At 42.9% G+C, this 14389-nt stretch overlaps 1 protein-coding gene across 7 annotated transcripts in view; it reads right to left on the bottom strand.

Annotated features, from left to right (window-relative positions):
* Window positions 1–993: 993 nt before the first annotated feature.
* The window catches only part of LOC144694155 (single-stranded DNA-binding protein 2), a 587421-nt gene continuing 574025 nt past the window's right edge, over window positions 994–14389 (bottom strand). For all 7 annotated transcript variants that reach the window (XM_078564501.1, XM_078564508.1, XM_078564524.1 and 4 more), the window contains one exon: window positions 994–2135. In XM_078564501.1, coding sequence (XP_078420627.1) covers window positions 2037–2135 — 99 coding nt within the window. In that variant the 3' untranslated portion in view covers window positions 994–2036. The remainder of the gene's footprint in view (window positions 2136–14389) is intronic.

The following is a 14389-nucleotide window of genomic DNA, read 5'->3' as shown; positions in this document are numbered from 1 at the left end:
CAATTTATCATCTAACAGGTAGCAGCAGAAAGAGCTCTGTCCAGGTGAAGTGCCTGGCCCATCATCTACACTGTGAACTACTGGAACATTGGAATTTCTGTATCTGCGCTTTCAAGACTAATACATCTCTAAATGCCTTCTCCCAATGTGGAAGTCCTTGCTTCTGGAAAGTCCGATCACCCTGCAACGGTTTCAGCCTGCTAACCTCTGAAGGAATACGCCACGGGACTTTTGATTCTGGACTCTGGACTCACGTGAAACCATAAATCTTATTTTTATTGTGGTCTTGTCTTGTACCCTTTTTTTTAACCTTTTATTGTATGAGTGCATAAAGGGGCAGATATTGTGAAAGTCCTTTCCCAAGCAATAAAGCAATCATCTTATTTTACCTTATCTCGAGTTTGCTGTGGAGTTATTAATAGGTGATTGGATCACCCTAAACTGAAGGGTTGGGGAAAACATGCCACCACTTATGAAGGAGGGAAATAATAAAAAAAGCACCTTGCTGTTTACGGATGGGTGATGAGAGGAGAAATCAGGGCTATTTAAATTAAGCCTCCTCTGGTCCACAATGCATGCAAGTGGGTTTCCCGCCAAGGAACAGCAGGAAACTCGACCCGCCATCCACCCGCCATGAAAGTGGCGAGGGGAAAATTCCAAACTGTTTTCCCGCCAGTGGGTTTCCAATTTTTGGCTTCTGTCTGAATTTTCCAGCCCCACCTGCCACAAAACCTGTCATGGACTGGATGAGAAAATTCCACCTCATGTTTATGAAACCAGCATAGCACCCCTGTGGTTTAGAAACATTGTTATGAAAACTTTGGCCATGTAAACAATTAACATGTCAACCTCTCTTTTATTTGACAAGAATTTGAACTTGGATGCATATTAATTGATTCTTGGCCTGTCTGACTGTTATATGTATTCCTGCACCTTAAAGAAACCAAAATTCACCCTGTGTTTATTGTCCAACAATAAATAATTCAATTGATAAATGAACATGGACAAAAATGCTTTATTTTGGTGCACTATTATCTCAAAGGTGTAACTCAGACTCACTGGTATAATAGTCCCTCAATGATACAATAATAGCTTTCCACCTGACCATTTATCACTAAAAGTGACTTCCTTTTTTATTCCTTTACAACTCTGATAACAAGGTACCTTCTGATCCCTTATAGAGGTAGCTAATTTCCTGAATTGCCAAAGGCAACAGCAACTTCCTATATGGTTTACTGCGCTGATAGCATACTTGCTCGTTGTCCCTTAGAAGTGATGTATTCTTAACATTCTGCAGCAACAGGGAGTCAATTCTCTTTTGGTTCATTATAGTTAAAGTTTCCATCTTAGTCTTAAGCATCAATAGTTTCCTTCCTGGCCCCTCACAGAGGGGACAGCTTCCTTCCATCAATAGTAACAGTGGTGCCTTTCCTCCAGGTCCCCTGAAGTGGAGCTAGATGACGTCAGAATCCTTTCTCCAATGTGGATGGGACCCAAACTGCAGTTTTTCCTTTTAAAACCCTCATAGTAGTAGTTAATTGTGTCAGTTGTGGCTCAGTGGTAGCGTGTTTACCTCTGAATTAGAAGGCTCCAAAGCATGAGCAAAATATAGCAAGTATGACACTCCAGCGGAGTACTGAGGGAGCATTGCACTGTTTGAGGTGCCATATTTTGATGAGATGTTAAACCAACACCCCATCTGTTGGCTCAGGTGGATGCAAAAGATCCTGTGGCACTACTTAATCCTGGCCGATATTTGTCCCTCAATGAGTAGCACAAAAAAACAGATTACCTGTTCATTATCATATTGCTGTTTGTGGGAGTTTGCTGAGCTCAAATTAGCTGCTTTGTTTCCACAATACAATAGTGGCTACACTTCAAAAAGTACTTCACTGGCTGTAAAGCACTTTAAGACATTTGGTGGTCATGAAAAGAGCTATATAAATGCAAGTATTTTAAATTTCCCCTGCATCATTGTTCCATGCAGTCAGTCCAATTCTCATGCAGAACACAGAAACAACTGTTTCACCAGTAGACTAAGTGCACAACTGAGACAATCTCGGTGACTTGTGATACTCTGAGCACATCAAGGAAAGTGTCAAGCAAGGCCCTGTTCTCCTCAGGAGGAAATGTTCCTGTAGAAAATATAATAGAACAACTTTACCAATATTTAAAATAAAAAGATACTCTGGAAATAGAATACTTATTATTGTGGTTAGAATGTCCCTCATAGCTTGTTCATGCTATATATACATGTGGAATGCCAGTTTGATGTGGTGGAGAGACTTGTGCATTCCAATGGTTCCTTGAGTGATTCCATCAGGGCCTCCTTGCTCCTGGGAGGGCCGCCCATGGTGGTAATTTTGAGGGGGAGGTGCCAGATGAAGTGTGGCCCAAAAAGTCCTCAACGGCAGAACAGGTGAAGGAAGACTATGCATCTCACTAGCTATGAAGGGGAAAGATGGCTGCAGCAGCAAGATGGTCCCAATCATCGTGATTCGACATGTCATCAAAATCTGACCATGAATTCAACCAAATTGTGTGAACACTGATGGCGTCTCAAGATCCTCATGTTAAATAAAGTTGCGCACAGGCTTCTACCAGAGTCCAACTACCCAGTCCTGTGGTGATTGAGAATTGGCAATGGCTGCAGGGCTGTGAACTTGGGAGTCCCTATTCAGGAATCTGCGCTTAGACAGATGGATGAAGGATTTTGGACACCTGTGTTGGAACCGAGGTGTCCTTGGGCAGCAGCATCTGTGACTGAGTAGTCCACATCAGGATACTGTCTGTTCATTCCAAAAAGAGAAGGAGCTAGAAAAGGTACCCTAAAAAATAGGCTGTCCCACTTTCTCTTAACTGGGGGACCCAGTGGAATCAACAACTTGGTGGGCAAGAAAAGAAAAATACAGATTTTGTTAGAAAGCTCATGGATAATCTCAAGAGTGACCATCCAGAAAGAGCCACTATCACATTAGGTGAGCTATCAAGACTGCAAATTGACATCACTGCCCTCCTGAAGAGGGGCAGGTGAGGAACAAGCAGGGAGATACACCTTCTACTGGAAAGGGAAGACTGACAGTGACCCTCTTGCCCATGGAGTTGGTTTTTCTTTCCAGAGTAGGGTCTTAGATATATTGCCAGAACTCCCTAGTATCAATGAAAGACTCATGACACTTCATCCACAGCTCAGCCATAGCCAATATGCCACTGTCATCATCGCTAATGGCCGACCATTGACTCCAATAAAGATGTTAAGGAAAAGTTCTATTCTGACCTTGATGAAGTCCTCACTGCCATCCTAAAAGGAGAAAAAAAATCATTCTTCTTGGGGGCTTTAATGCCAGGGATGGTTGATTCCAAAGTCTGAAACTGAACCATTGGAAAAAATGGGGTGGGAAAAGCCAATGCAGATGGCAGCCTCCTGCTAACATACTGTGTTCAGCATAGCCTCATTATAATTAACACCCACTTCTCCCAGAAAGACAAATACAAAACCACATGGGGCATCCTAGATCAAAGCATTGGAACCTCCTGGATTATGTCAATGCTCAGGTCAAAGATCTAAGTCATGTCTGCATCACTCGATCCATGTGGAGGACTGATGCCTGTTACACAGGTCATTGGTTTGTTCAATTGGTGATGAACATTTACCTAGCACCAAGATATCGCAAGGCCCAAAGGTCTAAGAGGAATAAGATCAATGTCTGAGCCCTAAAACAGCCCGACAGAAAAGAGGATTTCCAAGAACAGCTCATGACCAATCTGGAAAAACTTCACACATCAAACTCAACTCCAGAACAACGGAATCAAATAAAGTCAGCTGTACTAGGCCCCTGTGCCTAAGTCATTGGGTTCAAGCCTCATCGTCATCAGGATTGTTTTGAGAAAAATGATACTCAAATATATGACCTCCTGGAAAAAAAAAACCAAGCAACCTTCAGTGCCTCACAGAACAACCCAAGGTTACAAGTGAAAACTCAGAAATCCAACAGCTCAAGACTGACTCACATTGACAATTCTGGAAGATAAAGAACATTTGGTGGACAGAGAAAGTCCAAGAGATCCAACAATACGTTGATCATCACGACATGCAAAACATTTTCGAAGCCATCAGGGTCATCTATAGACCAAGGTCAGATTAACAACATCATTTTCATTCACAAAATAGTGTTTCCCCTCTTAAGGATGACAATTCCATCTATCAATGGTGGAAAGAACATTTTGAACAACTCAGCCATGAATCCACAGTGGCATCTGATACTCTCCAAGCTATCCTCAGTACCATGTGGCGGAATCCATGGGTTGACCACCATTGATGGGAGAAGGGCAACAAACAATCAAACAGATGAAAACCAACAAAGCCTGAGTCCCAGCTGAGGTCTTCAAAGCTGGTGGACTTATGCTCACACCTAGACGCCATGCATTCATTTTTTTGGGAGGATTTGGAGAAGAAGAACTCTCTTGTTCAAGGGATGGATTTTATGGACCCCACAGGGCATGTTTTCAGCAGGGGGGAAGGCTTGTAAATTATAGGTAGACCATTGCCTTCCTGCCCACCCCCAACTTGGTCCCCATAATACAGGGCTGGATAGCCCACCTGCTCTTCAGCCTATTGAGGCTCTTAAGTGGCTAATTATTGCCCTCTTAAGGCCCTCAATCTGTCTCCAATGCTGTAATATGCTGGGCAGCAGAAGGTGGAAGAGCATGGGCCAATTTTTCACCCTAAAGGCGGGGGGGGGTGGGGGGAAAGGGGTTACATCCTTTGGGGAGTGCCCTATGTGCATTGGAGGAATCCCCCTAAGATCACATCCCCACTTTGTGCTTCCAAAACCCAATCCCCCAACACCACTTGTCACCTCCCTAAGGGGCCCAATCCCTGCCCAAAAAGCCTAGAACTTACCTGTTTCTGGCATCCATGACAGGGGATTTCTTCCACTGAGGAAAGGAAGTCCAACTCTCAGCTTGTTAAGGCCACCCAGAGCGTCTTATTGCTGTGGTGAGGCCTTTTTTAAAGTCACTCAGATTCCAGGGGAAAAATTCAGTCCCAGGAATGCGACAATGCAACTACCTTCAAGAAAAATATAAATCATGCTGTGGAAACTATCAAGGTGTTTCCCTCTTATCCATTGCAGGGAAAATGCTTACTCACATTCTCTTGAATCACCTACTTCCTGTGGCTAAGGATATCCTCCCAGAGACACAGTGTGACATTAGGTCTTCCTTAGGAACCTCCAGCATGGTTGACAGCCTGTCCACCATCTACAAGGCACAAGTCAGGAGTGTGATGGAATATTCTCCACATGCCTGGATGAGTGCAGCTCCAACAACACTCAAGAAGCTTGACACCACCCAGGACAAAACAGCCCATTTGATTGGCACCACATGCAACACCTTCAACATTCACCCCAGCCACCAAATATTCACTCCCTCCACCATCAATGCACAGTGGCAGCAGTATGTACCATCTACAAGATCCACTGCAGCAACTCACCAAGGTTCTTTCAACAGCACCTTCCAAATCTGCGACCTCGGCCACCTACAAGAACAAGGGCACGAGATGCATGGGAAAGCTACCACCTGCAACTTTCCCTCCAAGTCACACACCATCCTGACTTGGAATTTTTGGAACTATCACCTTGGGTCAAAATCCTGGAGCTCTCTTCCTAACAGCACTGTGGGTGTACCTACACCACATGGGCTGCAGTGGTTCAAGGAGATGGTTCACCAGCACCTTCTCTTGGGAAGTTAGGGATGGGTAATAAATGCTGGCCTAGCAAGCGATGCCCATATCCTGTGAAGGAATTTTTTTAAAACCAAGAAAAATGTCAAGAACAACAGCAGGAACTCTTCATGGCATTCATCGACCTGACCAAAGCATTTAATTCAGTAAATAACAAGACGCTATGGATTGTGCTCCAAAGATTTGGATGTTCAAGAAACCTAATCACAATCCTGCAATTGCTGACTGATGAAATTATTGTAACTGTCTTGAGCAGGAGATCTGACCCAGCCACCTTTGAAATCCAGACCAGAGTGAAGCAAGGTCGTGTGATAGCCCTCATACTATTTACATTCTACCTGACAGTGGCTCATCACCTCATCAAAGATCAAGTGTCCTCCAGTGTCAGTATTAATTATATCTAGATGGAAAACCTTTTAACCTTGGTCACCTACATGCCGAAACTAAACTGACCACCATAGGTATGCGTGACCTACAGTTTATGGATGACTGCAGTGTCGTTGCCCATTCTGCATCAGATTTGCAAACCACTCTCAATTTCATCAATTCTGCATACAAGGAACTTGGCTTGTCCTTGAATATTGTTAAAGCAAAACCTATGCAAAAACCACACCTGGTCAGCCAAATATTCTACCTTCAATACATGTTGAAGAAGAGATTCTGAAATATGTTGAGCACTTCCCATACCTCAACAGTCACCTCTCACAAAAGACCACCATTGATGAGGAGATCCAACACCCGATCAACTGTGTCAGCTCAGTCTTCTACAAACTATGGCAGTGAGTGCTTGACAACAAAGGCCTCTGCAAGGCAACAAAGGTCTTGGTGTACAGAACAATTGTCATCACCACACTCAAGTACTGCAGCGAGGCCTGGACTGTGCACCAGTGACATTTAAGAGTGCTAGAGAAATTCCATCGGCAATGCATCTGCTGCACCCTCCCAACACATGGGAGGACCATCAGAAAAACTCTAGTGTCCTTCTTGAAGCCAGGTCCACAAGCGTTCAGGCAAAATTCATGAAAAATCACTTTTGATGAACTGACCACTGTGCGCAAGGCCAAAAATCATCTACCCCCCACCAGGTTTTGTTCTTTCAACTCTCAAATAGCCAATGTTCCAGGGGAGGATAAGGAAAACACTTCAAAGACCCTCAACTGGCAATGAAGTGAGGCAGCATTCACCTTAATGACTTGTAGGAGCTTGTTGTCAATCGCTCAGAATGGCAACAACTTGTCCATCAAGCTGCACCATGCTTTGAGACCCAACGTCTTAATGATGAGGCAGAGCAGCAGAAAGGGAGGAAAGAAAAGGAAGCAAATCCTGTATTCTAGATCCCATTACCATGTGGGACGTCCTGCCCCATGTGCCCAAAGATCTGCAGATCGAAAATTGGCTTGTTCAGTCACATGAAGACCTATGGCAGAAACTCATGACTCTGAGTGGACCTTGAATCAAAGGGCAGCTGATGAAATTATATAAACATATTTTCCTTCCTTGGTTCTCTCCCATGCATAGCGGCAACAGATAAATCACATGCTTATGTCTGTTTCCATGGCAAGGTTTTCCTGAAACAGGTCACCAGAGGCTATATAAGGGGCACAATTCCACACCAAGCATGGCTGAACAGGAGACTCTCCCACCTGCCATTGGTGCATTGGAAGGATTTACAGGTTGATGATCAACTTGTTTGGCCACATTATAAACACATTTTCCATGGCCATCAAGTCCTGGAGTGGGACTTGAACCCAGAGCTTCTGGCTCAGCTGCTACCCATTGCGCCAGAAGACCAGTTATAAACATATCCAGTCACGCTTTGTTTGTGGAAATAATTTTTTGAGCTTACAGTTTGAAAATGTCATTTAGGTATTCACGGAAAAGCTCATTGCGATATCTGTAGTACAAAACAAAACATTCACTATACTCAAATTTTAAAAATGCATCTTGGCATAGTGGAGTTTCATATGTTGCATTAAGCAGTATGCAGCAAATAAGTCAAACCAGAACTCTCCAGTTTCACTCAAGAATCAAAAAGAACAGTATCCAATGTTTCAAACGTGTAGCATCCTCTAATTATTGGGGAGAAATAATGAAATAATACAGTGGCATCTTAAAAAAAAAAACAATTAGACAAGCTTTAAAAGGTTCCACTGAACCAAGTTTTTAAGTGATAGCACAAACAAGCAGCTTTGGGCTCAGTCTGCATGAGGCAAGTAGCTGATTAAAACCTAAAAGCTCATCACACATATAATATCATTAATGTGTACCACTGAGCTTCTGGGAGTTTTTGTGCTATGTTGGATCCCTGAGGAGATAGTTTCATCATAGCATTATTTCATTAGAGCATTCAGGTGGCCTGCACCTGAGATGCTCTCTCGCCTGCCAGGTAAGAAAAAAAAATCAGGTACTGAACTGAGCAACTTCAGTAGCTTTGAGCCAGATTGTATGAGCATAATGATGGTAGTCAGTCAGACATCCTATTCCGGATGGAATATAGTTTAATGAAGTAGCAGCTAGTCAAAATATTAATTAGCATAAAGGCTGAAACTCTGTGCACAAAGATAACAAAATCCATTACTTTTTGTTCTAGAATTTGTACCATTAATTACAGCAGGTATGGGGAAATTCATAGGATGGTTATTGGAAAATTAAACTTTAGATGTGAACAGAATAATATACACTATAGCACAAAAAAAGTATCCTTAAAAGCTCCTATGCAACCAACAGGAAATCTAGTTATGCAGAAAGATGGTCCTGTGACAGATCACAGAGTGCGTGCATGGAACAATGAATATCAAAGGGAAGCAACTACTGGCACATATTTTCATATGTTCAGTGACTGTGAACCTTGATGAAGTGCTTAGCTGGGATTCATAATGAATTGAGAAGTGTGGGTGGTTCATGGAAAAGTGTAAATGAAGAAAGCCTAGAACAAATGAACAGTGACTGGCAGATAACACAAGAACACAGCTAGAAATTGAAATGCCTGTTAGATCATTTCCCAACTAATGTAGTGCATGTAATTGAAGAATGTACTATCACTGTTTCATAGATATCCCTGTCAACAAATCCAATTTCCTGAAGTCAACACTAAATAAAAGTAGCTAACAAGCTGAAATGTGCTGTCCTTAGATGGCAGAATATGCTGTAGGTTTGAAGTACTCAACGATAAAACATTGCACAGAACACGACTGCCAATCCAAATAGTTCTGGTTAAGACATAGTGGTCCAACACATTCCTCTAATATTAATATTTTGCAATTGCACTATCACATGGTATGGTATTTTGAAATAATATGTTACCATCAGCAACATGTTTTCCATTATTAGAATTCTTTCCCTTACAACAGGCTGTTGTGTTTTCTACCTTACAAAAATACACCAACCACACAAAGAGGACTGGTAACTCAATTAGGTGGGTTCTTGAAGAGATGAAATTATATACAATATCTGGGAGGCTAGTTAAACACGTCTGGTCTCTAGGGCAGCTCCTATCTCCTGCCTGATGATTACATGAGTATATACATCACATCCTGTCTGGTGGTGGTCTGCAGTTTTAGGTCCGGCCCTTAAAGGAATACCACAACACCCCCTTTTTACTAACTTAAAATTGTGTACTTAAATAATCAGAACTATTTACATCACATCAAAAAAAACTGTTAGGCGTTTAAACATACAATTATACAAAGTGATAAACTAATGAGTCCCTGAAGTGTAATTTGCAGATATGCCCAGACTTGGTTACTGTGAAATTGGTTTGAGATCACTGTGTGTTCTCACAATTCTGGTTGACTGTATGAGTGTTGCATTTGGATCATGTCTTAGATCATGTTCTACTTCAATGGGGTTAGTGCTTCTTGTCGGCAGTTGGTGTATAATGTCAGAAAATGTGAGGTTTTCCACTTTGGCAGGAAGAATAGAAAAGCAGTATATTACTTAAATAGAGTGAGATTGCAGAACTCCATGATACAGATATCTGGGTGCCCTGGTACATGAACCACAAAAAGTTAGTATTCAGGTACAGATTACGAAGGCAAATGGAATGTTGTCATTTATTGCAAGGAGAATGGTATAAAAAGGTAGGGAGGTTTTGCTACAGTTGTACAGTGTGTTGGTGAGACCACATCTGGAGTACTGTGTACCGTTTTGGTCTCCTTACTCAAGAAAGGATATAATTGCATTGGAAGCTGTTCAGAGAAGGTTGACTTGACAGATTTCTGGATGAAGGGGTTGTCATATGAGGAAAATTTGGACGGGTTGGGCCTGTATCCATTGGAGTTTAGAAGAATGAGAGATGATGCTGAAGTGAATGCTGAAATGATGTTTCCCCTTAGGGAGAGATTAGAACTAGCGGACACAGTTTAAAAATAAGTGGTTTCCCATTTAAATCAAAGATGAGGAGAATTTTTTTCTCTCAGAAGGTCATTAGTCTCTGGAATTCTCTTCCCCAGAGAGCGGTGGAGGCTGGGACACTGAACATCTTTAAGGCTGAGTGAGATATATTCTTGAATGACAAAGGAGTCAAAGTGGGAGTCAAAGGGGGTAGACAGGGAAGTAGAGCTGAAACCACAACCAGATCAGCCATGTCATTGAAGCATTTTGTAATTGAAGCATTCAAAAGGAAATTACACTGTTACCTGTAGAGGAAGAATGTGCAGGGTTGCAGGGAGAAGGGGGAAGATTGGAGGATTGTGCAGACATGAGGGCCTCCTCCTGCACCGTAACAATTCTGTGATTTTGTAAAAACGATCTTATCAAATGGCAGAGCAGGCTCGAGGGGCTGATTGGTCTACTCCCGCTCCTAAGTTATATTTTCGCATGTTGTCTGGTACTTTCCCACATTTGGCATCGGGTTCTTTGCAATGTCATGCTGTTGGGTGTTCGTGCTTATATGCTTGTGGTTCTGGACAGATACTAATGATTTCAGCTGGATTCCATGTTCCATCGGTTAGGTGTTGTATTCATATGTCCAATGTTTGAGTTGGGCAATTCTTTGCCTACATGCCAGTCATGTGCATCCGTCATTTTCCCTTGTTTTTCAATGAATGCATCTCGTGCTTGGATGAAGGGACTGAAGGTATGGTTGCTAAATTTGCTGACGACACAAAGATAGGTAGGATAGTAAGATGTGAAAAGAACACAAAGGAATATAGATAGATTAAGTGAATGGGCAAAGATCTGGAAAATGGAGTATAATGTGGGAAAGTGTGAAATTGTCCATTTTGGCAGAAAAAATAAAAAATAAGCAAATTATCTAAAAGGTGAGAGATTGCAGAGCTCTGAGATGCAAAGGGATCTAGGGGTCCTAGTGTATGAATTGTAAAAGGTTAGTATGCAGATACAGCATGTAATTAGGAAAGCTAATAGAATGTTATCATTTATTGCTAGGGGAATTGAATAGAAAAGTAGGGAGATCATGCTTCAATTATAAAGGGGATTAGTGAGACCACATTTGGAGTACTGTGGACAATATTGGTCTCCTTGTTTTAAGGAAGGAAATGTGTTAGAAGCAGTTCAGAGAAGGTTTACTAATACCTGGATTGGGTGGGGTATCCTTTAAGGAAATGTTGGATAGGCTAGGCTTGTATTTGCTGGAGTTTAGAAGAGTAAGAGGTGACTTGATTGTAACATATAAGATCCTGTGGGATCTTCACAAGGTCGATATGGCGAGGATGTTTCCTTTTGTGGGAGAATCTAGTACTAGGGGCTACTGCTTAGAGATAAAGGATCACCCATTATGACAGAGTTGAGGAGAATTATTTTTCTCTCAGAAGGTTGTGAGTCTTTGGAACCCTCTTCCTCAAAGGTAGTGGAAGCAGAGGCCAGGATTTTCCCCTCGGCGATTTGGGGGCGGGGCCCGGTCGCCGAGAGGAAAATGACGCGGGATGATGTCGGGAGGAATCCCCGACGTCATCCCTATCCATTTAAATTTTTAGGAAGGCGGGTGGACAGCGAAATTGAGGCCATTGACAGGCTATTTAAAGTAATTAAAGACCTGCCAGTCCAACCTTAAGGCTGGCGGGCAGGCCAGGAGCCCCAGCGGGCTCCAGATTATTCATGAAATTTCATCCACTGGCGGGATGAAGTTTCATGTCCGTATTTTTAAAAATTAATAAAGTTTATGTGGTCCCATCTTGTGTGGCGTTGTCACATGAGGGGGACGTGTTAATAATTTTTTAATTTTTGTATTTTTAAAGTTTTTCGGACTGTCACTGATCTCCCTGAGACACCACTTTGTCTCAGGGAGAAGTGCGCTCTTTTGCGCGCATGCATGAAAGAGCGCACTTTGACAGTTGGGGAATCCCTCCCCCCACCGCACAGGGAGCGCATAGCACTTCCCGTTGGGGATTCCGCTGGGTGGGCCTTAATTGGCCCGCCCACTCAAAATGGTGGCTGGCCCCGTTTCAGTGGTGGGGGTCGGCTGCCATCCAAGGGCAAGATTCTGCCCAGAGTGTTTGAATATTTTTAAGGCAGAGGTAGATAGATTCTTGATAAGCAAAGGGGTGAACAGCTATCGAGGGTAGGTGGGAATGTGGATTTGAGGTTACAGTCAGATCAGCTATGATCTCATTGAATGCCGGAGTAGGTTCGAAGGGCCTGAGTGGCCTACTCCTGCTCCTGATTCATATGTTCATTTGTACTCCTGGAAGTATCGATGGATGATGATAGGAAAAGGTTGTTCGCACTTGTCTGAACAATAATTCTGCTGGTGAAGGAATGGTTGCACTGAGCTGTGTGGCTCTAAGGTGTAACATAGTGACGTGCAAATGTTGTTTCGTTTGCCAACATTATATAATTAAGGACTTTACTGTACATACCATATATTCCGCCTCACCATTGGACCTGGGATAGTGTGGTGATGAGATAGTGTAGTTAACTTCAACTTTTCACACATTGCCTTGAATGGGTTTCCAGCATATTGGGGTTCATTGTCCAAAACAACCTCTTGTGGTGGCCCCAATAGACTAAACTTTGAACTTAATGGGCAGAATTTTACTGCCGCATTTCGGCAGAGACGGGGCCGTAAAATGCGGCAAGCCATTATGAACCCCATTGAAGACAGCGGGAACGTAAAATCCCGCTGTCGTAAAATTCTGCCCAATGTGTCTGCAATGGTTGTGCTGGATGTGTTGTTAAATGACAGATAATGGGAAAATTTGATAAATAACCAGTCGCAACCAAGAAGTCTTCTCCAATGCAATTCTGGTCCATCGACATTCGGGTGCTTTTGTGAGGTAATAATGGTTCTTTGCGATGACTGGAGTAGGCTTGGCATACCTCACATTCCCCCATGGCTGTTTCGATGTCTCCATTCATCTCTGGCTTGTATACTGTTTTTATAGCCAGTATCCCGGTTCATTCTATCCCCATATGCACTTGGTTCTATTGCTTTAGGAGGTCAGGTTTAAGGGGTTCTTGAATAGAGAGTTGCTTGCCTTTGAAGATAATACCTTGGGATATCCTGAGCTCATTTCTACCATGCCAAAATGTCTTAGAACCTCTGGAAAGTCTTGGAAGGATTCTGGCCAGCCACCAAAAACAGTCCTCCATAATTGTTGCAATACGGGATCACTGGATATTTCTTGGTGCAGCTGCAGGCATTTATACTGCCCAAAACTCATGAGGTCGATATGTAAGGTGTCTTCTATTTCAGTATCGATGAGATCTACTTGTAGGTCTAAGGAAATATCTGCAGTTTTAGACGGGTTGAGTCAACGACTTAAAGTATCAGATGTGACCATGGAACTGCCCGGCTTGTTGCATATGTCACTGTCATAGCCTTGTACTTTGATGAGTAAGCGCTGTAATCTGGGTGGTGTACTAGTTAAAGGTATTCTCCAGATCATCTCAAGCAGTGTGCAATCAGTTTCCATGATAAACTGTTTTTACAAAAGATTGGAAACATTGGATTCAAAAAACCAAGGCTAATGTTTCCTGTTCGATATTCGAAGATACACCCTGGAATTTCATATATGATGCAGTCTATGACCAGAATTTTTGGCTTTGCGAGCAGGGGCGGGGCCCGCTCACCGAGGTGTAAAATGACGCGGGGTGACGTCGGGCATGAGTCCTGACGTCACCGTGTGTCATTTAGATTTTCAGTTCGGCAGGTGCGCAACCAACTCGGCTGCGCGTGCGCTGAACTGTTAAAGGCATATTAAGGCCGTTTAAAGACTAATTAAACTATTAAACTGAGCTGCCCATCCAACCTTAAGGTTGGTGGGCAGATGAAGAGCCCAGGCGGCCTTCGCATTTGTCATGGAACCTCATCAACGGGTGGGATGAGGTTTCATGAAGTGTTTAAAAATTGAATAAAAATTTTTATAAAAATTCATTGACATGTCCCAGCTCATGTGACACTGTCACATGAGGGAACATGTCTTAAAATTTTTTTTCTATATTTAGGTTTTTAAAACAGTGCCTCAGGGAGGTTTCTACGCTTTTTCGTGCGCATGCGTGAAAGACCACAGTGAACCCCCCCACCCGCATAGGGAGCGCACAGCGCTTCCGGATACATGTCACTCTGGGCAGACCGAAAATAGCAGCATGGACCCGATCGATGACACCCCATCCATCCTCGATGGGGGGAAAATTCTCCCCTGTGTGTTGTTGGAAAAGACCTTGGCTTATGAAAAATCCAAATGG

The sequence above is a fragment of the Cetorhinus maximus genome, chromosome 2, assembly GCF_964194155.1.
Source record: "Cetorhinus maximus chromosome 2, sCetMax3.hap1.1, whole genome shotgun sequence".
In the NCBI taxonomy this organism is placed as follows: Eukaryota; Metazoa; Chordata; class Chondrichthyes; order Lamniformes; family Cetorhinidae; genus Cetorhinus; species Cetorhinus maximus.
Note: the sequence above shows the minus strand (reverse complement) of the source record. Positions and strands in the feature narration are given on the sequence as shown.